Source organism: Aegilops tauschii, chromosome 1, assembly GCF_002575655.3.
Source record: "Aegilops tauschii subsp. strangulata cultivar AL8/78 chromosome 1, Aet v6.0, whole genome shotgun sequence".
Classification (NCBI taxonomy): Eukaryota; Viridiplantae; Streptophyta; class Magnoliopsida; order Poales; family Poaceae; genus Aegilops; species Aegilops tauschii.
The window spans coordinates 49,719,326-49,743,270 of record NC_053035.3 but is presented as its reverse complement, the minus strand read 5'-3'; the positions used below and the strand labels follow the sequence as shown (position 1 = coordinate 49,743,270).

At 48.6% G+C, this 23,945-nt stretch overlaps 2 protein-coding genes and 1 long non-coding RNA gene across 15 annotated transcripts; 1 reads left to right on the top strand and 2 right to left on the bottom strand.

The window, feature by feature from the left end:
- Positions 1-9,669: 9,669 nt before the first annotated feature.
- LOC109760193 (uncharacterized) lies at positions 9,670-10,444 on the bottom strand. Its single transcript, XM_020319031.4, has 2 exons — positions 10,040-10,444; positions 9,670-9,875 (listed from the first exon to the last, which is right to left on the bottom strand). The coding sequence occupies exons 1-2, from the start codon at positions 10,335-10,337 to the stop codon at positions 9,850-9,852; spliced, it is 324 nt and encodes a 107-aa protein (XP_020174620.1). The 5' UTR covers positions 10,338-10,444; the 3' UTR covers positions 9,670-9,849.
- A 1,332-nt stretch (positions 10,445-11,776) lies between these two features.
- Positions 11,777-13,516, top strand: LOC109760194 (uncharacterized). The gene is made up of 3 exons (XR_002232313.3): positions 11,777-12,065; positions 12,580-12,758; positions 13,147-13,516. It is a non-coding gene; the product is annotated as an uncharacterized lncRNA (long non-coding RNA).
- A 928-nt stretch (positions 13,517-14,444) lies between these two features.
- LOC109760195 (protein FAR1-RELATED SEQUENCE 5) lies at positions 14,445-18,692 on the bottom strand. 13 transcript variants are annotated; one of them, XM_073507680.1, is made up of 6 exons: positions 18,404-18,692; positions 17,987-18,040; positions 17,277-17,366; positions 17,122-17,196; positions 14,972-16,974; positions 14,445-14,895 (listed from the first exon to the last, which is right to left on the bottom strand). In XM_073507680.1, the coding sequence occupies exons 5-6, from the start codon at positions 16,199-16,201 to the stop codon at positions 14,887-14,889; spliced, it is 1,239 nt and encodes a 412-aa protein (XP_073363781.1). In that variant the 5' UTR covers positions 16,202-16,974; positions 17,122-17,196; positions 17,277-17,366; positions 17,987-18,040; positions 18,404-18,692; the 3' UTR covers positions 14,445-14,886. The 13 variants fall into 13 exon arrangements, with proteins under 13 accessions (XP_073363781.1, XP_073363783.1, XP_040253867.1 ...); XM_073507682.1 differs by having other exon boundaries at positions 17,277-17,362; XM_040397933.2 differs by having other exon boundaries at positions 14,972-16,274; positions 17,277-17,362.
- Between the last annotated feature and the right edge of the window lie 5,253 nt (positions 18,693-23,945).

The following is a 23,945-nucleotide window of genomic DNA, read 5'->3' as shown; positions in this document are numbered from 1 at the left end:
GCAAAATACATACGGATCTGAATGTGGCAGGCCCGTTGACTAAACTTCTCTCACAAGCAAAACATGATCACACCTTAGTACTCTTTGGGTGTTAATCGCATAGCGATGTGAACTAGATTATTGACTCTAGTAAACCCTTTGGGTGTTGGTCACATGGCGATGTGAACTATGGGTGTTAATCACATAAATATGTTTACTATTAGTGTTAAATCACATAGCGATGTGAACTAGATTATTGACTCTAGTGCAAGTGGGAGACTGGAGGAAGTATGCCCTAGAGGCAATAATAAAGTTGTTATTTATAATTCCTTATATCATGATAAAAGTTTATTATTCATGCTAGAATTGTATTAACCGGAAACTTAGTACATGTGTGAATACATAGACAACACTGAGTGTCCCTAGTATGCCTCTACTTGACTAGCTCGTTAATCAAAGATGGTTAAGTTTCCTGACCATAGACATGTGTTGTCATTTGATGAACGGGATCACATCATTAGAGAATGATGTGATGGACAAGACCCATCCGTTAGCTTAGCATAATGATCGTTAAGTTTTATTGCTATTGCATTCTTAATGACTTATACATATTCCTCTGACTATAAAATTATGCAACTCCCGGATACCCTCGGATGAGGTCACGGACATGACGAGGAGTCTTGAAATAGTAGAGAGGTAAAGATTGATATATTGGAAGGTGGTATTCGGACATCGGAATGGTTTCGAGGGGTTCGGGTATTTTACCGGAGTACCGAGGGGTTACCGGAACCCCCCGGGGGAAGTCATGGGCCTCATGGGCCACGGGAGAGAGAGGGGACAGCCCACAAGGGGTGCCCCCCCATGGGAGTCCGAATAGGACTAGGGGAGGGGGCGGCGCCCCCCCTTTCCCTCTTTCCCTCTCCCTCTCCCACTCCTTCCTTTTCCCCTCCGGTGAAGAAAGAAAAAAAAGGGGGGCTAATCCTACTAGGAGTGGAGTCCTAGTAGGACTCCCCCCCATGGCGTTCCCCTCTTGGCCGGCCGCCTCCTCCTCCCCTCCTTTATATAAGGAGGCAGGGGGGCACCCCTGTCGGATCACGGGTTCCAGCAAAACCCTCAAGGTTCAAACAGTGTGGTGCGCATGAAGATTTCCCCCTACCGATCCACGTCCTAGCTTCGCTAAGATCTCAAGGGCTAACTCGACGAACTCGCAACACAAAGGACACAAGATTTATACTGGTTCAGGCCACCTTTGTGGTGTAATACCCTACTCCAGTGTGGTGGTGGTGGATTGCCTCTTGGGCTAAGGATGAACAGTACAAGGGGAAGAACAGCCTCCTAAGGCGAGGTGTTCTTGTGCTTGGTGGGTGTGAGGATGAACTGATTGAGTTCGAGACTAGTTCTAGTGGGGTGAGGATTCGATGCCTCCTACTGCGGTGGCTAGCCCTATTTATAGAGGCCCTGGTCCTCTTCCCAAATATTGAGCGGGAAGGGAGCCAACAACGGCCAATTTGAAAGGGGACAGCTAGTACAGCTTATCCTGACAAAAGCAGTCTTCGCCTGCAAAAGGCTCTGGTGGTGACACCGCCTTGGGCTCCATGGTGACCTCCATCTTGCCGTCCCGCTGGTCTTGGTCTTGTTGCACTGATAAGGAAACCTTTGCTTGACGCCTCGGTACTCCGTGCCTGCACTTGCCTCTTTAGCACCAAATAGGAAACAAGGACGTTGTGCGCGCTGGCGCCCGCTTGGCGCCCGCCTGATCTTGATCGTCATGGCTCACGTCATTGGAACCTCGTGAGGTTTGCCTTGCCTTGATCTCTCCGCCCCTCGCGAGCCAACCTGGTGAGGCCACTCCCGAAGGGGTCTTGTGTCGTCCGCCTCGCGAGGCTTGGCCCCTCGCGAGGGTCTTGAGTGTTTGTTGGTGAAGATGGGTCGTACGGGCCCGCTCGTAGAGCCACGCCGCTGGTCACAGGCAGGCAAGTCTGGGGACCCCCGTTCCCAGAACGCCGACAGTAGCCCCCGGGCCCAAGGCACACTCGGGCTTGGCTTCAAGGCAAAGCCAAAGGTCAAGTGCGGAGCGCCGCCGGCCCCAATAGCCTGCGGCCTTGGTCGACGCGTGGCGGTTGATTGGACGTGGGCGTCTCCGCTTCCCCACGCTGCCTCGGAAACTGCCCGACTTGAAAAGTCCCTGCGACATGCAAGGAAAAACCATCATTACCTGTGATCGTGGGGGGCGCTGGTTGGCCTTCTCTTGCTATAAATGGGGAGGGGGCGGAGCCCCCGTCGCCCATCTCTTCCCATCCGCTTGCTTCTTCTCCTTCACACCACTGCCGACACCAATGGCGCCCATCTGAAGGTTTTCTGCAGCGGAGAAAGGAAAGACTCCCCTCGACGGGCTGGCGCCGCTCCCGCCGAAGAGGAGGCCGGTCCACCACCATGACGCGGCAGCGATGCAGGTGGTGACGAGGCCTTGGTGCAAGCAACCTCCTCCTTGGTATCCGTTACCCCTGTACGCCCAAGCTGGGGGCTCAGGAGGGAGAGGCGACAAGCGTTGGCGCGCGCGCCGTGGCCATGGTCGTCGTGCCGCGATGGCGCGCGTCGCCGCCCCTGGAGTCCATGCCATGGACTCCTCGCACGAGCTCGTGCTGTGGGCGGCGATGCCCCCGAGCACTTGGATACGCTTCCCTTCCTTCTTCTCAGCCGAGATGCCGCTGAGAGGGCCCCTCGAGCTTTGGCTGCAGCACGCCGGCGACTGGAGCGGAGGTTGAGGCCGTCTCCTCGGGGAAGATCTTCATGACCCGAGGCTGGCGTGAGGTCGCCCGAGTGTGTCGCGTGGAGGGTACCCTCGCGATCCATTTCGTGTACGACGGTGCCTCCACAATGTTCTTCAAGGTCTTTGACACAGAAGCCACCGTTTGGAGTGTTGCCCCAGGTGGACTCATCAGGCTGGTGCCGCAGCTGGGGCAGGGCCTGCCGCCCGCGTCGCCAGCGGCTCCTCTGGAAGCGGCGGCGGCACTTGGGAGTCCAGCGACTCTCCCGAGCTCTACGAGACCCCAGAGACGAGCGACGATAGCTACGTGCCCCCAAGCTCCCGCCGAGCTCGGAGCAGGGCTGCAGCGTCAGGTCGCCGCCGCCGCTGATCTGGGTCAGGTTGGCGCCGGCCTCTGGTGGCCCACTGTTGATGATGGCGTCATCCACAGGAGTACGTGTAGTTAGGATTCCCTAAGCTCTTGCCTTTTGTTCCCTGCAAGGAATCAAGGAGTGCCCCGTGAGGGTGTGTAAAGGTTTTGTAACGTCTCTTGTCAATATTGTGCTTATTATGAACTTGCGCGAGTGCGAGTCCTGCTTCAGCTCGGTCTCCCTTTCCGATCTCGCGATGACTCGGTGCTCTACGCTGACATGTCCCGGTCCCCAGGCAGGCTGCAGCCATCGCTGGTATGCCAGGTCGCGTGCCGTGGTCAAGGCCAGGAGGTGAGCGGCCTGAGGTCCAGTAGAGTTCCTGAGGCGCGATGCTCAGGAGGTCCCCTTTAGCGCTCAAGTAGCCGTCGAGAGGTAAGAAAGGGGGGTGACGTTGTTGTGGCAGGGCTGCGGTTAGTATGGTTCATAACCCTTAGCGGTTTAGCCAACCCGGGCTGGGAACTTATCTTGACGGTCCGGAGTCGATTCCTCATGGTGGACCAGATTCGTGCATAGGCGTCCGTAGCATAGCTAGGCCAGGCCCGTACGAGCCTCCCCTCTTCTCCATGCTCTCCTTTGTGCCCTACGTCCTCAGGTCCCGGCCCTCGAGCGAGCTCAGCCGCCGCTGGTATGCCAGGTCACGTGCCATGGTCAAGGCCAGGGGGTGAGGGCTGGAGAGCCAGTAAGAGCTCCTGAGTCGCGATGCTCAGGAGCCCCCCTTTTAACGCGCAGGCGGATTGCATGGGGGAAGAGGGAGCTCGCGGTGCCGACTGCCGTCATCCTCAGGAGATTCCTGCAAGCCAGCACAAGGAGAGACACAGTTTGCCACTATGGTTGCCGGTCCGCCACCTATTGCTCCGCGAGGAGATGAAGGCACTGAGGGCCTGGTGAAGTGACATGCGCGGGGCATGCCACGAGCCAGAGCTCGACCGCTCAGGTTTGTCGACGTTGCAGGGACGGACCCCAGCACAAGCGTCGTGCCAGCGTGAGTAGCCCCCGTGACGGGTGAGAATCAAACAGGTGATAGTCATAGGTAGATTAAGCATGGAAAGCAAATTGGCTTAAGTAAACGCAGGGAAGATACATGCCACTGCGTCAGGCCCGAGCGACTTGGGGATGATGCAGCCCGAGGGGCGCCCCCAGCAAGGTAAGCTAAAGACATAAAAAGGGATACATGCCACAGGGATGGACCCATGCGGCCTGGGAATGATGCAGCCCTGAAGGCGCTCCCACATAAATAAACTTGGAAAATGTCACCTGATTCTGTTGATGAAGGAGAGTTGGGGCAGCTGAAGGTACGCGGCGAAGGGGTCGCTCCTCACGAGCCATCGGGGCCCTGAGCCTCGGGAGGCTCTAGGTGTCCAGGCGGTTCCTCGAGGACCGTCTCCATCTCCGTCAGGACGGTGTGTGCCTGGCCTCCTGAGTTGCCAGGGCGCGCCGCAGGTTGCGCTGATAGGCGGACGCCACGCTCGGCAGGCCAAAAGGCATGCGAGCATAGCTATGCGGTGGGCCCTCGCAGCGTCCCACGCGCGAAGGCCGGAAGGGCTCCTGAGACGCGGCTCTGTTGAGCCCTGGGACGTCGATGCAGATGCGCAGCCCGGCATCCTCGCTTGGATGGGGAGCTGCGCCTGGTGGGCGGCGGCCGCCACGCATGGCTCTTATGTCTTGCAGTTCCTGAGTGGTCTTGGTGATGAACTCCTGAGCGGGGGGCGCTCCTCGCCCTGTGTTCTCCTGAGGGAAACGTGTCGTGAAAGACGCCTCCAAGTGGTGCCCAAGCGCCTCCCTCGTGATGTTGGCAAGATCTGAGGCCCTCCAGAAGAGAGAGCCCGAGCCCTGTCCGAGAAGGGCATCGGGCGCGCTTTCCTATGCGATGGAGGGAGGCGCCCCAGGCGCGGGCGCCAATCCAGACGTGGTGTCGCTTGCCTGAGGCCCTGCGCGGTGCAGCTGCTTCTTCTTCTTGGGGGTGTGGCCTCAGGAGGGCGCTCGCCCTTGCTGTCGGGGTCGTCGATTGCTGCAGCTTGGAAGGCACGCTCGAGGGAGCACACCGCATCTCTTTCTTCGCACGGGACTGTGATGATTCCGCCGCTTCCTGGCATCTTGAGGACATTGTAGCCGTGATGGGTCACCGCCATGAACTTGGCCGGGGCTGGGTACCCGAGGATCGCATTATATGGCAGGCGGATGTGGGCAACGTCGAAGTCGATGAGCTCAGTACGGTAGTTGTCGCGCTGTCCGAAGGTAACGGGAAGGCGGATCTGCCCGATCAGGGTGGTGGAGCCGTCGGTCACTCCTAAGAAAGGCTTGGTGGGCTGAAGCTGATCATACGGCACTTGGAGGTTGTCGAACATGTCGATGGACAGGACGTTGAGCCATGCACCGCCATCGATGAGGGTCTTGGTAACTTGCACGTTGCTGATGACTGGTGAACAGAGCATCGGGAGGGCGCCAGCGGTAGCTGCGCACTTGAGCTGATCTGCCGAGCTGAACGTGATGGCGCACTTGGACCATCTGAGCGGGCGCGTGGCCTCGAGCTTGGGGAGGACTGCATTCACTTCACGAGCAAACTGTTTGAAGATACGTTGTGAGGCCGGGGCTTGAGCTCCGCCCAAGATGCAGGCGATAGCACGCGGCTCCTGGAAGCCCCCAGCCCCCTCGTCTTGATGGTGGTTGTCATTCCTTCTTGGTGGTGGCGGTAGTGGAGGAAGACCGGTGTTGCCCTGAGGACGATCCTCACGAGGTTGATCCCTCCAGGCGCCCTCGCGAGGCCGGTCGCGCCACTCCTGGCGTGGGCCACGGTCATCCCAGCGTCCGCCACCACGTCCTCCTCCTCGGTCATAGCCCCGGTCGTTGCGCTCGGGGCGTCGACCGAAGCATCCTTCTCGAATGGCTCTGAGCTCTTGACAGTCGCTGGTGTTGTGGCTATGCAGGTTATGGAAGGCGCAGAATGGTCGGCTGCTCTTGGATGACTCGGGCTGGTCCTTGCCGCGCTTTGTGTCCGGCTCCGCTGCGAGCACGCTGCTCCCTTGTGCTTCACGTCTTTAGCCTTGGCTTTCCTCTCCTCCGAGTCCGCAGCCGGGAGCTCGAGGAGGGAGAGGCGCCCCTCCTCAGCTCTTGCGCACTTAGTCGCTAGGTTGAACAGCTCTAGAGACATGCACAGCTCCTCGTGGATGGCGAGCTCCTCCTTCATCTTGACATCGCGGACGCCATCAGAGAACGTGGAGATGATGGCCTCGTCCGTCACCTTGGGGATCTTGAGGCGAACGTTGTTGAAGCGCTGGATGTACTTCTGGAGGGTCTCTCCTGGTTGTTGCTTGACGCGGCGTAGGTCACCCACGGCCGGTGGGCGGTCGCGAGTGCCCTGGAAGTTGGCAACGAAACGGTCGCGCATCTCGTTCCAGGAGGAGATCGAGCCTGAAGGCAGGTTCAGGAGCCAAGAGCGGGCACCATCCTTGAGAGCCATGGGGAACCAGTTTGCCATGACTTTCTAGTCGCCTTTGGCCGCCGCGATGCTCAGCTCGTAGAGCTGTAGGAACTCCGCGGGGTCGGAGGTGCCGTCATAGCGAGGAGGCAGATCCGGCTTGAACTTGCCAGGCCAGGCGACGCTATGCAGCTCAGGGGTGAAGGTGCGGCAGCCTGCCGTGGTCACCGGGACTTTGTGCTGGTGGAGAACTTGTCCTGGATGGGGTCCCCGCACCGCCGCTGCAGGCGGCATGCGGTTTTCCGTGGTGGCGCAGGGAGCGCGGGGGCGTTTTCTCGCGGCCGTGGGACTTCTTGGCAGCTTCTTTCTTCTTGCGCGGGCACCGGACGCGGTAGGTCGCGCCGTGGGGCCGCGCGCCTTGGCGCCAAGACTCCGTCTTGGGGAAGAGGTGGTGGAGGCGCTCCATGGGCCACGCCGCTCATGGCTGGCGGAGGGCGAGGCAGCGAGAGGGACGGCGCAGGGGAGCCCCCTGCGGCACTGACAAGCTCGGCGATGCGGTCGAGCCAGTCCTCGTAGAGGTCATCGACGGGGCGGTAGCGTAGGAGCTCACGCGCCATGCACAGAGCGGCCTGCGCGTCCATGGGAGCGCGACGAGCGTGTGATGACGAACCGGCCGGGGTCAGCGATGGAGTGGCGGTGCGGCCGTCCTGCCGCACCGAGGGGTGCAGCGAGGATGCTTGCTGCTCGTTCCCCGCCAGGCCGGTGGCGGCGTTGGCGGCAGGCGACGGAGAATGACGGGGTGGCCCGCCGACGGGATCCGTCTGAGCAACGCGGGCGGCGAGGGCAGCCCAGCGCTCAGCGCGAGCGCGGCGTGCGTCCGCCATGGAGACGATGAAGTAACGGGACGCGGGGCGACGGAAAGGAAGCTTCGGCGCACCCCTACCTGGTGCGCCAAATGTCGGATCACGGGTTCCAGCAAAACCCTCAAGGTTCGAACACTGGGGTGCGCACGAAGATTTCCCACTACTGATCCACGTCCTAGCTTCGCTAAGATCTCAAGGGCTAACTCGACGAACTCGCAACACAAAGGACACAAGATTTATACTGGTTCGGGCCACTGTTGTGGTATAATACCCTACTCCAGTGTGGTGGTGGTGGATTGCCTCTTGGGCTAAGGATGAACAATACACGGGGAAGAATAGCCTCCTGAGGCGAGGTGTTCTTGTGCTTGGTGGGTGTGAGGATGAACTGAATGAGTTCGACACTAGTTCTAGTGGGGTGAGGATTCGATGCCTCCTACTGTGGTGGCTAGCCCTATTTATAGAGGCCCTGGTCCTCTTCCCAAATATTCAGCGGGAAGTGAGCCAACAACGGCCAATTTGAAAGGGGACAGCTAGTACAGCTTATTCTGACAAAAGCAGTCTTCGCCTGCAAAATGCTCTGGTGATGACGCCACCTTGGGCTCCATGGTGACCTCCATCTTGTCGTCCCGCTGGTCTTGGTCTTGTTGCACTGATAAGGAAACCTTTACTTGACGTCTCGGTACTCCGTGCCTGCGCTTGCTTCCTTAGCACCAAAGAGGAAACAAGGACGATGTGCGCGTTGGCGCCCGCCTGATCTTGATCGTCATGGCTCACGTCATTGGAACCTCGTAAGGTTTTCCTTGCCTTGATCTCTGCGCCCCTCGCGAGCCAACCTGGTGAGGCCACTCCTGAAGGGGTCTTGTGTCGTCTGCCTCGCGAGGCTTGGCCCCTCGCGAGGGTCTTGAGTGTTTGTTGGTGAAAATGGGTCGTACGGGCCCGCTTGCAGAGCCACGTCGTGGGCCACAGGCAGGCAAGTCTGGGGAGCCCCGTTCCCAGAACACCGACAACCCCATAGCACATCATTTGTTCTCTTAGCCGTGTGCGGTGCCCCCCTCCACAGTTTACTCCTCCGGTCATAGCATCGTAGTGCTTAGGCGAAGCCCTGAGCGGATCACATCACCGTCGCCACGCCGTCGTGCTGATGAAACTCTCCCTTAACCCTCTACTGGATCAAGATTTCAAGGGACGTCATCGAGCTGAACGTGTGCTGAACTCAGAGGTGACGTACGTTCGGTACTAGATCGGTTGGATCGTGAAGACGTTCGACTACATCAACCACGTTAACCTAGCGCTTCCGTTTTGGTCTACGAGGGTACGTAGACACACTCTCCCCCTCTCGTTGCTATGCATCTCCTAGATAGATCTTGCGTGATCGTAGGAAATTTTTTGAAATTGCATGCTACGTTCCCCAACAGTTGTGTGTGTCTTCTATTAGAAAGAAGTTGCTCATATGTGCCGAGGACGCCAGACTATGGTCCTTCTGTTGCTCATCTTTTGTAATTAGGGCTACTTTGGTAGCCTGGTGTGATACCTTTGATCCACCTTTAACTATTGTTTTGTTCTTAACTCTCCTCCTCCCTCTTGTATATATGTGCATGTTCTAACTGTTTCTGTATTAATGTTCCCTTAGTCACAGAGAAGAAAAGTAGAGCCTTCTTACCTTTGTGATATGCATGTCATAGAAAAGTCCTACCCGAGCATCCCACCTAGTCCCACGTGGTGTCTACGTGGAAATCGTCAAGCCCAAGCTAATGAAAATCCAAGATTAAGCTACAGAAGAATAAGCTAAAAAAACCTTAAGGGAGCCTAGCTGCTAGTTGAAACACTTCGTCTAATAAAAATATGGTAGTGTATACAATGTACAAGGCAGACGTTGCACGCATTACAAAATCCAAGTAAACCGTTACAATCGAACTACACCGGATTTGTGTGTGAAATCATATATACAACTAACTGAATATGCCACTTATCTTTCTCATCCCCTTCGCCATGAGTCTCCTCACTTTTAGAAAATTAAGTTGTATTTGGAGCTTTGCATCAGCCAGGGTCCAGGAATAAGAGTTACTAAGGTGAAAAATTGGTTGAGCTCAGCCATAAATGAACCCATTAACTTTGGATATAAAAAGCACATGAAAGTTGTTGCTTTAACAACAGTAATGTCTTCTAATATCCTTGACCCCTTCACCTGCAACGAGCCATAAATAGAACCAAAATATTGTGTATGAACAAACATAATTTAGACAATTTGAGGAGAAGACTTTATTAGTTTCACAAACGTTCTCATACATAGTGATTAACATAAACTATTATGAGTACAACCTCATGAAATACAAATGTGAAAGGGAAGCTCTTGTGAGGCCACACACATATAATGTAAAAGCCAATGCTTCTCCTCCCGCGGCTAAACTAGAATCACTACGCCAGAGGAGGGAATGTGTAACCTGCAAGACCATTCAATTTGACACAGCATATGATCAGAATAGCACAAGAAGCATATAAAATGCATAACTAAAATCAAAGCCGTGTGACTCCGAAGAATAATAAATATCAAAACTGCATGTATGCAATGCCGATCATCGTAATTCCCTTAATATATTTCACTTACTTCCGCACTTGTAGCCATGTGGGAATGGCTTCTTGCAGAAATTGGCAACGTAGGCAACCTTCTCCATACACCATATCTTCTCTTTCTCCTTGATGACACCAGCGCAAAGGCATGGGATGTTTGCCTTCTGCCACACGGCGCAGCATGCGTCCGACGGATCTAGCTTCGGGTTTGCTGGCCATTGTTGATACTTAGCACACTCCTTGATCATGGCCTGTCGGTCACCCTCACATTCGTCAGCCGACACGGCTACCGCAATAGTGAGGATGATGAAACATAAGCACATCAGTTTCGCCATGGCTATGGCTTTTGTATCTGCTACACTAGAGTCTTCTCTATCCCTTTGATGTTAGAATCGCATAATATAGGATTTGTGTGGCTTCTGTGAATGTGTGGGATACATGACTTCGCTAGCTATGTCTTGGTATATATAGCCTTCTTTGAGATGATGATACAAACGCATACACCAGTTGTATATCATGAAGATATAGCACCGTGTCAGACAATTAATGTATACATTAATTGCACATCTAGAGGCTACATAATACATTAGTTCTATATCTTGAAGATACGATATTGTATCAAACAATGAATGTGTACATTAACTTTATATCTACAGGCTAGACCTTTAAGATACGAAATAGCATCAAACAATGAATGTGTACATTAACGTCATATCGACACATTTTACACACATTAGTTGTATATATGATATATCTCGAAGACACGGTATTGCATGAAAAGAATGAATGTGTACATTAGTTGCATATCTACAGGCTACAACAATACATTATTATATATATCTTGAAGATATGGTACTGCATCAAAAAAATGAATGTGTACATTAATGGCACATCTACAAGCGTACAGCATTACATTAATTGTATATATTTTGAAGATAGGGTACTGCATCAAAAAAGGAATGTGTATATTAATTGCACATCTACAGACTACAACATTAGATTAATTATATATATTTTTAAAGATATGATACTGCATCAAAAAATGAATGTATACATTAGTTGCACATCTACAAACTACAAAATTAACCGCAAATTGCTACAATATTGCATCACAATTTGGAAATATGCATTGAATCCTATATATCACACTATATAAGACACTGGATTGTACATTAACGAACCTGTGGCACCCTGGCTCAGAGCGACCGGTTTACCTTGCATTGCCAACCCAGAGATCATGTCTTCTGGCAACACACAACATCTTGGTACAGAAATCACCGCTTTATTGAAACTAGCGAAAGCATAGTGCGACATTACATCAAGTTGCGAGGCCAAGCGGCACACTCGGTGCGGCTGAACAATATGTACATTATTTAGTGAACATAAAAGGGGCCTCGAGCACGACATCTACACGGCAGCGGAAAAATGAGGTAGTGGGACTCCATAGCACGGGGACACCGATGTGGACACGGTCTAGACACGGCGGCACTCCGATCCAGTTAGACATTCCTGAAATCTGGGATAACACGTCAGGTCAGTACATTGAATGTACTTGCAAGCTCACAGCAAACAGAACCATGATATCAAACAATATCATGACATTTAATCAAGTTAAATGCAAACAACAACATGCTACTGAGAACGTATCTGGTGAAATGACCAAATTGGTGCACCAGATGCACCAGATATGTATGGGTCGTTGGATTCGAAAGGAAGGGACAGGATTCAGTGCGATGATGGGCCTGATGGTACATTTGCAAACCAGTCCTTGCAGCTCAGCTAAATCTAACGAATTGGCCTCCCCATACTCAGATCGTCTTCCTCCCCCTTTGCTAGATTCTGTACCAGTACATCCTCCTGAGCTAGAGTTCAGGTCCAGCGAGCTCAAGATCGATCTCAGATCTTAATGAAACGCGGTTGTCTCTCCCTCTTCTATACCACTCAGGTGAATTAGGGTTATTAAATTTCGATCGATCTCTCTGAACAATCTGCCGCTGCCGCCGCCGCCGCGGCGGTCGCTGTCGCCGTCAGCACTATCCATCGGCAGCAACTCAAGGATGTAGGTATGTTCACTTCTTCCTCTATCCATCTTGTTCCAGTTGACTAAAGGGCATGTTTTTGTTGATTAAGAATTCGAATAGTGTGCTGTGAGCACCAAATTTAGGTATATTTCTACAATCTTCATGCCAATTACAAGGGGTGTACTCCCTGTTTTCATCCTTTATTGGTAAACAATATTAAAGAGAACGTGTACTTATAGAGTCTAACTTAATTTCGTGAAAGCATTACGAGTTCATCTTCTTGATTTTGTTATAAGTTCATTCTTTTACTCATCATCAATTTATCTGTTCCATAGTTACAAAAACTTTTTTACCTAACTACTGCCGAGCCAAATCAAATATGTATCACCAATGTTGCATCGCTACTTCTCTAGTAGTGATTGTCCTTTGTATTCTAAAAATGTGATACTTTGGAATCCGATGTTACTTCCAAACAAAGATGCCTATGATTGTTGGTTAGGGTGTCACTACTAAGTTTAGCTTGGCTCCCCTGGTGCCACCATTTTTTTGTTTGAAGGTCATTATGGAGTCTTATTGCCTGGAGACGGTAAATCTGTTGAAGACGAGGACGACGAGCAGGGCTGCAATTCTTCATGTTCTTATGTGCATGCAGGACAAAGCAGATAACCGAAGTTGTTGCATCCAAGATAAATGCATAAAAAGACGCCTCACCATCTCGGATTCTTGGTTGCATAGGTGACATTCCTTGGTTTGGAAGCCGACCCTTGTAACTTATTATCATCTTAGTTAGGTTATGAAAATGATTTCTTGAGTGGATAGAATTGCACGCTCACTGTGTTCTCCATGTCTGGACTGGAGGAGTTTTGTAGTATACTATAGTTGACTAGTTACTGGTACTTATTTTAATCTGGTAATATCACAAGAACTTATTTCATATATTGTTTGGCTATAATTCACTTCAGAAAAGATATGGGATTTTTTTATGAGATATAATATTATCATATATTTGTTTCAGAAAACTGAGAGCATACCTGTTGACTTCTTTTTCATCTGTTTTTCATTCGAGGTATTGTCCCTTCCTCCATCTCTTATGTGCTAATACATTGGAGTGTCTTATCAATAGGGAATGTGAAGCATCACCCTCCTTCACAGCTTCATGGATGCATGAATTAGGAGATCAAAGAATCCAGAGCCTGAGCTATGACTGGGTAATCTTCAGAGTCATCTTCATAGGTCTCCAAGATGGCATCTGATGAAACTGATAATTTCACCTCTCGTACTAGCCCAGATCGTGTGTGGTTGTCTCAGGCTTCAGTTTTTTTGGCACCATGTAATCAGCAAGAATGTACGTTTGCTAGAAAATCTTGTATCCAGGTTTTCTTTAGTTTAGATGAGTGGTTGTTGTACAATTTATCCGGATGCTTGTGTTATTCCGATGTGAAAGACGTGATGTTCTTGCATATAAGCATCTAAAGAAAATTTATTCAGAGATCTTTTGGTTGTTACCGGTACTGATTTAGCAGGCCAGCAATGAAAGTTAATTGATATGATAAACAAAGATTACAGTATGAAGTCCCAGGTTATCCATATCTTTCCACTAGATATATCCATAAAATTTTCCGGAGATAATGGACGTCAGTTGCACAAATGTTGTGATGTATATCACATCTTCTATATATCCACAGGAAAAGATGTAACTGGATTATAAGAAATAAAAGAAACACCATGTATACAAGTTGACATAATTCTACAGTGGAAATTTATGGTCATCCTCATAGCTCTGCAAATAACCTACTCCAAGCTCCAGACCAGATGAGCTAATCTGATCCTAGGTAGGCTTCTCCAGAATCACTACAGGAAGCTCAAGATCACTCTAACTCCATAAAATGTTACAAAACAAAAGCTCTTTTGTTCACTTACAAAAAAAATCATCACAACAGTTACTTGTAAAGTTGCTTCTTTATACTTAATATTACATAGTTATATTTATCGAGCTTTCCAGTTGCACAAATAGCAATCACAGAATAGTTACATAAGTGTTACAAGAGCACATCTTTTCAATTTTCTCAGGTGCTATGCACGGTTTAAAACAAAAGCTTGGTCGAACAAAAGTATAAATGAAGACGAGACATGCCTTCATATACAATCTAAAGAAGAGTAACACTGCTACTTGAAAAACAGTACAGATTTCCATACATCTTAAACATTACATATTCTATTGCATTCTCTATTTTCAGATTTCCCGAACTTCTGGCAAGGATTATGTCAGAATTTTCATCACTTCACTGCTGCAAATATGCCTAAAATTATCTCTTACAGATGAACATGTTCTCACCTATCTTGAAAAAATTTAAGATGATGATGCTAAAGTACAGAGCAACGAAAAGTAGAGGAAAATGAATGAACGGTGCTCAAAACACATAGTAATAAGGTTGCACTAATTCGGAAAGTGGTGACATCAGCACGACATATAGCAAAGCTGGCTACAACTGACAGTAACACAGAAAGACAAACCAAATCTTCAAACCTACATTAAGCTAGGCTTAGTAATTCCTTGCCAGGTCATACAATCTTTTCTTCCAGGTTAAACACGGCTAATGAGACAACATGGTTTAGTGTTAGCAACTTCCTGAAGCTAACAGTGACCACATCCAGAGTTACAGACATAGAACATATGCATGCTTCAGTGACACACACTGCAAATGTGAGCTCCTAGAAAAGACCAAAAGGTCAAAAACCTCATCGCCTATGATTATCACCGCCATTTCCAGCAAGAACGTAGCCAGTTGCATGACTTCACATAATTATTCCAACATCAAATTAGTGAAACCACCGCCCTTACTAATCTGGAACCTTTTGGATGCTATTTGCCCTGTAAAGAATAAGAAAACCGCATTAGCAAATTTGTAGAAAGGATATCGACATTTTTTCAAGGTTGCTTACTTTACCTCTTTTTTCTTTTGGTTCACTGTCTGCTCTGAACCCCTTTTCAATCTCTTACCACTCCCTTTTGTGTTTGCTACATCTGGTGGATGAATACTGATCACACTTGGGAATGATGTTCCGACGAAGGATTCAAATTCTTGAACTTTACTTTGCTCACTAATGGCACCCATCTGTTCCAATTGCGTGAAGGCATCACCAACAACCTTGTGAAAATATCTCATTTTCTCCTCACAATGCTTCGATGCATGAAGTGCCAAGCTGAATTTTGAACATGTTTTTGAGTACAACTTTTTTATGGTAGGTGAGAGACATGTAGATGGGCCTTCTAGCTCATGTCCGTTGGCGTCATAGGAAAGTTGACGTGCTGCCATTTTAGTCCACCTATGCAACACATATTGACTAGGAATTTCATCACACCCCTCATTCTTTAGGACAACAATGATGTGACGGCAGATGATACCCAGTGATTCGAACATCCTACAAGAACAGTGTGCTGCCTTAGTACTAGTGTTGAAACTAACTACTCTAACTTTACCACTCTTGCTGCTAATACCAATGGTCCGGACCTCACCAACCTGGACAATTGATTTAACATGACAATAATCCCTTGCAGCCACCACCTGACGTTGAAATTCAGCAAAAACCTCATGAGTATGCACATCTCTACCATGACTCTCAATACTCCAACAAGTCTCGAGCATAGGCAGTGTATGAAGGCTGGCATTGTCTTCTTGCAATTCTTTTTGCCATTGTTCCTCTAAAGCTGTTTCAAACTTGACCCAAAACTCAATCAATGCAAGATTTCGGTTGGCGGAGTGTCTGAAGAATGCATTCTCGCTCTCAGATCTTGATGTAGTACGCAAGATTCCGCCAAGGTGGGTCTCCATAAAATATGCCGGAATCCATGAATTGCGTGACTCATACTTCTCCTGCAACCATGTATTATCTGCTAGCCCAAAGTCAGAGATTATTGAACACCATTGTGACTCAAACTCACTTGGTGTCTCTGATCCCCAAACACATGACATGAACCGTTCATGAAAATCTGGATTATTTTTCATGGTGGTACCAACCTTTTCAGTAAGCTTCATGAGGATGTGCCACATACAAAGCCTGTGCATAGTGTTTGGAAAAACTTGTTCTATCCCTATTCTCATGCTTTGGTCTTCATCGGTCATGATGAGCTTAGGCGCAACCCCAGAATTGCTTTCAAGAAAGTCTTGAACAACCATATATAAGATTCTTTCTTCTCATTCCATAAAAAAGCAGCACCGAACGTGACACAAGATCTGTGGTTGTTAACTCCTGTGAAAGGGGCAAATACCAAGTTATACCTATTAAATCGATATGTCGAGTCAAAAGACACAACTTCACCAAACAATGAGTAGTTCTTTCTGCATATGCTATCCGCCCAGAAAATATTTGTAAGTTTGTCATTCTCATCGACTTGGTAATCAAAGTAGAATGCTGGATTGGCAGCCTGCTTACTTTTCATTATATCTACTATGATCTGTCCATCTGCTCCCTTAATTGCTCTTTTAAAATCACGGTGAGAGTTTTGGAAGTCACGCTTTGTGCAGCCCACATTTTCGGGACCCCCCTTCTCAACACTAAGCAAGCGATATGTTGCAGATGTGCCAACCATTGCCTTATGACATGTAAGTAGTTTGCTCCTCAACTCACTACTTACTTCTCTATTTGACTTGATGAGATGTCTCTTACTTGGCGAAATAAGTTGGTGAGTGTGTGATTGAACAAACCGGGCAACCTTATATTTGCCATCATCTTGCCTCTTCAATCCAATCATAGCCTCACAACCACACCTGGTTAATTTGAATTTTCGTTTAGGCTTTATCATTTCCTCTTCTGGGGCCACCTTTCTCCAACCCTCCCTAGCACAAACAAACCTCTTCCATACTACGCCATGTTCATCTTTGTGTGTCGTCCATGTGCGAACTGAGAACCCGACTTCATGAGCATACATTTTGTAGAATGGCATACCTTCCTCCCAAGTGTCAAATTGCATACCAATTACGGGTTGTAAGTTAGGGTCACACTCGGGGTCATATCTTGACCCCTGGATATGAAAAATAAAAAGATGATCGGTTCATAAACTATAACTCGTGCATTGGATGTGGGAAAAAATACTTACACAAAATGGAAGACTGCTAGTTCGTGTTGGCGTGTGGTAGCTATTTTCATCGTTTTCGACCTGTTGGATCGTGCCCTAGAAATTTCAGAAAAAAACCATCATGTGACAGAAACGGGTGTGACGTACGTCTGTGACCAATACAACAAATGAATTACCATGGCAAAGCTGTTGGCATCATCTTCAACTCCCATTGCCGTAGTTGACCCAATACTTAGAGCAGCACTTGTCATGGACTCCATGGCTGACTTTTTTTCATGCAAATATAACACAAAACATCACACGCAAGTTAAAAAGTGGATAACTAACCTACTACCAGGCAAAACACATCAAGACTTTTTACTTAAGAGCATAGCTACAATGTGGACTGCAGCAAGACAAAATGAGGAACATGAACAAGTAGCATTACCATAGAAAGTTCAATTGAGCATTGCAAATGCCGTTCCCATTTCACATCAGCAATGTGGAAGAAGTTCATATAGAACATTACTAGTTCATCTACAAGAACCCCGCAGGAACAACCAGTAACGAACCCACACTTGTCATGTAGTAGGTTCCTAGGAAGTCATTTTTTTCACTTACATGCCGAGTCGTTCATGTACACACCTTACTATCAAGTTAGCAAATGTATAAGAAAATTGTATATAAATGAACATAACACACAGAGCACATCCCCTCAACTATTTTTGCACCGACTGTTGTGATTACTACTACAATTTCATCAAGATCCGACGGATCAAGTTCGTGCCCGTACTATTCATATTCCCAAATGCCATTGGCTTCAAACACATGGGAAACTGAATGGCCTGGAAGAAGGAAAAAATATGACTGTACATGTATAACAGACAACCAAATTCGGTACTCATACCTTGGATCCTGAGCTATAAAGGACGATGGCCAGGTCCTATTTCCACTGCACAAACTTTACTTCAGAGTTTGCATAAATATGGTTTTTCTATACTACAAAATACTCCCTCCGTCCCATAATATAAGAGCGTTTTTTACACTAGTGTAGTGTCAAAAACGCTCTTATATTATGGGACGGAGGGAGTACATGTTAAGATTCAGAACACTACTTATTCAAGTTTGCATAGGCTATTTTGCACTACCATATCTACAGCCGTGTATCTCATACATAAATCTGGTGCTCATACTACTTATTCAAGTACGCAATGACACTAGTTTGGAATAAATTGGGGGAAATCCCAAATGGGAAGAACCCAATATATTCGCAAAAAAACCCAATATGACCATGATAAATGGATAATGGAATAAGAGAACATACCCTGAAATCGTCAAGGTGCAGAAGATAGTCGGCTCCTTTGGGTAGTTCCTCTTCGTCCCCAGGAGCTACAGCACAGCACCGCTACATTTACGCGCTCGCCGGCGGCAATGGCGACTTCGTCGGGCCCGACTCAGAGAAGAGGAGGGGAGCTCGTGCTTCAAAGGCGCCGGAACTAGGTACCAGATAGAAGGGGGAGAAGGTCCAGGAGAGGGGGCGAGAGAGGCGACGGAGCAGACTTCCCGAAGCCTAGCGCGCAGCTGGACGGCCTGGTACAGAATATGGCAAGGGGAGGAAGACGATATGGGTACAGAGAGGTTAGATCGCTGGATTTAGTTATACTGCAAGGACTATTTTGCTAATGTACCGACAGCCCATCATCGCACTGAATCCCGTCCCTTTCTTTCGAATCCAACGGCCCATACATAGCTGGTGCGCAGTTTAGTCGTTTCACCAGATACGTTCTCACATGCTGCTCATGGAGTGAAACCAAACTTGTAAATCGAGTCACTCGGACTCTCTTACCAACAGGTTACCTCGCAACCGAACAGTGCCCACGATGAATCACGAACGGAATCATACTTGGTTCAACTGGTTACCTCGTAATCAAACAGTGATCACTCTCGGATCACAAGTGATACCACAATAGTCAGTCTCACTTACATCATCATGATCCAACCAGTGCAATGCAAATAACTTAGTGTGCAAGATTTATTTATGAAAGTTGATCCATGGTGTGACTTACTTACGAACTGAGCCCTTATCCGCGGGCGCGGCTATCGATAAATTATTACACTGTGCAGAGGTAGCGCACTTTACCCACACCACGGAACCCATGGTCTCGCATTCCCATTCGGGTGGACCAACGGCGTTCCGACAGAACCCTCCCATTGTCATAACACTCTTACGGCCACTCCGACCAACTCCCCACTGAGATTAGTCATGGGTGACCGAGCCTACCAAAGGCAAAACAACCACCGTCGTGGCAAATAAACAGTCGTAAACGGGGACAAGGTACCATAACAACAACAGGTCCACAAGGTTATGTCTGCTTACCGGGCCAGGTAACGCATGCCCATAACCTTCCCTTGTTGGAGGCACCGATAAAAGGCATGACAACGGAATGACTAACGGCCTCCCCATACTAAGGCAAATGTGGTTGCACTTGTCAGCCCGATTCAGTGGCACCATGACCCGACCAACTTTATGTTCAGTTTCAATTATCATCAGGTTTAACTTGAAAATAAAATGCTCGAGTCACTATATGCCATGCTTATGCAACCATATATCATGCATCACATCCATTTAGAAATAACAGATCAACCTTATTCAAAGTTCTACTTGCACAAACTCAACTTTCAACATTTCTGGTCCTTTCTTATTTGTTATCTATACTCATCACTCTAGTTGGCATTTATCAAATAAAACTCATTTTTCCATATAGGAAAAATAAGACCGATGACCATATCACCATAGCCATGACAAATTTACTTAGATCAACTACTCAAGCTATGTCTCACTAGTTCAAGCATTCATTTCTGTTAACTAAGCATTTTGATCATGACAAACTAAATAACACAAGCATTATTTATTTTAATACAATATGCAATGAATAACATATAAATTCAAGTATAAAATCATGGATATTGCAAAGACACCATGACAATGTTGTTGTGGCTTGCCTTAGTGCAGAGGAGCTTCACACTCCTCCTGGATGCCTTCAAGACAAGCTTCACCTTCTGAAAATAAATCAAATGACAAAAGGAAAATATCAAGAACACTTCTCAAAATTATCAGAACTTCTAGGCAGCAAAGAAAAATCCCATCTTGGGTGTGCTGCTAGGATTTTCCAGTAAGAACAGAATGCAAAAAGAATCAACTCATTTGGACTTGTAGAATAAAAGTTACAGCTAGTCAAAGTTCTGGTCAAATTTGAACTAAATTTGAATTAAAAGAAAAACCAGAGGGGGTGACGTCGAAGGCGTAAACCGCCTGGGTGCCCCCACTCATACCGCTTCGGCCGTGCCCTGAGTGGCTGACAGCGGGCCCCAACGGTCAGGTCGGAGGGAGAGGGGAAGAGAAGCAGAGGCGGGCAGCGCGGCGACGGCGCTTTCTCCGGCGAGGAGTGACTGGCGACGAGATCTAAGAGGATAGGGTTGTAGAGGAGATCGAGGCGCACCTGCCCGTACCCGTAGCGTGGCTAGGGGTGGCCGGACGGGGACAGAACGGAGCTCTCCAGCGGCGGCGGCAGGCGGAGCTCGTCGGAGATGGTGGTTCCGGCAAAGCAGGGCCAGTCCAGCAGCTCCAACGGCACCAGCACGCACCAGTGGACCACCACAAACACGCCGGAGTGGTCAGTGGAGCTCGAGCGGCTCTGGAGAGGGAGGGGGCAGAGGACAGGGATCGCCGGCAAGCTCGCGGCGGGGATGGCGGCCAAAGGCCTGTCCCGGCCGGGCTGCGGCTTCCTACGGTGGTGTGGAGGTGTGCTGAGTGTGTGTGCGGACAGAAACGAGCTCGAGGGAGCTCTATTTATAAGCGAGGCCGAGGCGGGGATTGAGAGCTCGCCGGAGCTCTTTGGAGTGTCGCCCAGCGATGAATGGCGTTAGTGAGAGGGGGAGAAGGTGCCGGGGATCACGCGGGGGCTGTAGACGAGCTGCGACGAGCACAGGAGCGCGGTACGCGACGAGCACAGGGGCACGGGCGCACTGTTGCCTTGGCCGCGCCGTGCCCGTGCTCGCTGTGGCGAGCGCCAGGGTGGAGTTATGGAGGTGCATACGAGGATGGGGGCGCGGTTTGGCAAGGTGCGGCGGCCGGGGCAGCGAGCACGCGCGAAACAGAGACGCTGGCGCACCGCAGAGCGCGTCGGCTGCATGCCAACCCCCTTGGACGCTCGTGGTCACCGTGTGAACTTTGGCATCAGGCTGAGCTAAGCGCAAACACCATGTCTGGCAGTTAGTCCTTAGTGGTTTTGGTTGTTTTGCACGGTTGGCTGGGTCACAGGTGAACTGTGGGAGTGGCTTTCTTCCTGGCAAGTTTCTAGGCAGAAAGTTGTGAGCTTCACTGAGCAAAATTTAGTGAGAACTAAAGACTGTGCTTTGGGGTTTAGCAATCTCTTAGGAGGGTAATCAAAGCTCAGAAAAGATCAGCCCCAAAAGATCAAGCAAAAATATACTTGTTGTGCAAAGTGATCATTCTGTCTAGAACAGAAATGATTTTCTGTAGCAAAAATATTACAAAAAGTTATGCAATATTTTTGCTCAGGAAGGTGCCCTAGGGTTCAAAGAATATTTGTGAATTTATTCAGGATTTGTGGAGCAAGAAATCTAGGGGTTGCTTTGGAGCATACTTCTTTGATGTGTTTTTCAGGGAAGAAAATGAATATTTTTCTTTTATGAAAAATATTCCTTGGGCTTTTGTTGGAGTTTTTCAGAGAAGAAAAGGTGAGTTAGAGGTGGATGGGTCACTTGGGTGAAAATCAAGGGTAGGCCCAAGTGTTCAAGTCCCTTTGAATTGATTCAAAACTCCAAATCCAAAGCAAATGCAAATGAAAGTCCAGAGAAAGAGAGAAGGAAAATCCAGGCTGTCACAAACCTCCCCCACTTAAGATGAATCTCGTCCTCGAGAATCGGTTGCTTGGGAAAACAATTCTGGGTAGGTTGTCCTTAAAAATTCCTCTCTTTCCCAGGTTGCTTCTTCTTCGGGGTGATGCTCCCACTGGACCTTGTAAAATTTGATCGCTTTGCTACATGTGACCCTTTCTGCCTCATCCAAGATTCTGAATGGTCTCTCCTCATAAGTTAAATCTTTGGCCAGCTCAATTTCTGACATATCAGTCCTCTTCTCGGGTGGTGACATACACCTCCTCAGCTGGGATACGTGGAACACGTTGTGTACTTCCGACAATTCTGGTGGCAATTCCAACTGATAAGCAACTGTGCCAACTCGTGTCATGACCGGGAACGGACCAATATATCTTGGTGCCAACTTGCCTCGGGTCTGAAATCTCTTGACTCCCTTCATGGGTGTGACTCAGAGATACACGTGTTCACCGGGTTCAAAACTGACTTTCCGATGTTTGGCATCATAATAACTCTTCTGTCATGACTTAGCCAGTTGTAGTCTATCTCAAATTTCCTTGACTTGTTTCTCTGCCTCTAATATCAGATCAGTACCGAAGATACGGTTGTCTCCGGTTTGAGACTAATTTAATGGAGTGCGGCACTTACGGCCGTATAAAGCTTCAAAGGGTGACATTTTCAGACTGGTTTGAAAACTGTTGTTGTATGAGAATTCCGCATATGGCGGACAATCTTCCCATTTGGGTCCGTGGGCTAAGGCACATGCTCGAAGCATATCTTCAAGGATTTGATTTACCCGCTCAGTCTGACCGTCTGTCTATGGATGATAGGCGGTGCTATATTTGAGAGCGGTCCCCAAAGCTTGATGGAGTCGGGACCATAATGCGGATGTAAACAATGAACCTCGGTCCGAAGTGATTGTCTTTGGCACTCCATGCAAACTGACAATCCGAGATACATATAATTGTGCAAGTTGATCAGCGCGAAAGGTGGTGCGGACGGGAATAAAGTGAGCCACTTTAGTCAGCGTGTCCACTATGACCCATATAGCATCATTGCCTCGGTGAGTCCTGGGTAGACCGGTGATAAAGTCCATGCAGACATCGTCCCATTTCCATTGCGATACAGGTAGAGGTTGGAGAAGTCCGGCGGGTTTTTGGTGTTCCGCCTTTACTTTGTTGCAGATGTCACAACAAGCGACAAAATATGTGATGTCCCTTTTCATTCCATCACACCAAAATATCTGTCGAAGCTCTTCGTACATTTTAGTGCCGCCTGGGTGTATTGAATATGAGGATTCGTGTGCTTCTGCCAAAATTTTATTCCTCAAATCTGCTTGCTCAGGTACGCATATCCTTCCTTGGAACCTGAGTGTACCCAGTGCGTCCCTTGAGAAATCCTAAGTCTTGCCTTCGCGCAGACGTTTAAGATATACTTGCAGAATCTTGTCGTCAGCCTGTGCTATGTGAATCTCCTCTTCTAGAGTAGGAGTTACTTCCAAAATATTCCTAAGACCGGCATTTATAATTACCAAGTTGAGCTAAGCGATCTCTTGCTAGAGTTCTGGAGGCAAAGACTCCATCATGGCATTTAAGTTGGCAGGCTTGCGACTGAGGGCATCAGCAACCACGTTGGCTTTTCCCGGATGGTAATTTATTTCCAGATCATAGTCTTTGACCAACTCGAGCCATCTTCGTTGTCGAAGGTTTAAGTCTGGATGGGTGAATATATATTTGACACTCTTGTGGTCGGTAAATATTTAACATCTCTTTCCAATGAGGTAATGTCTCCAAATATTTAGAGAGTGCACAATAGCGGCCAGTTCCAAATCATGTGTAGGATAGTTTCTTTCATGAGGTCATAGTTGGCAAGATGCGTAAGCTACCACCTTGACGTCTTACATAAGTACGCACCGAATGCCCTTTCTGGATGCGTCACAATACACATCAACGTTGCGGTAAATGTCT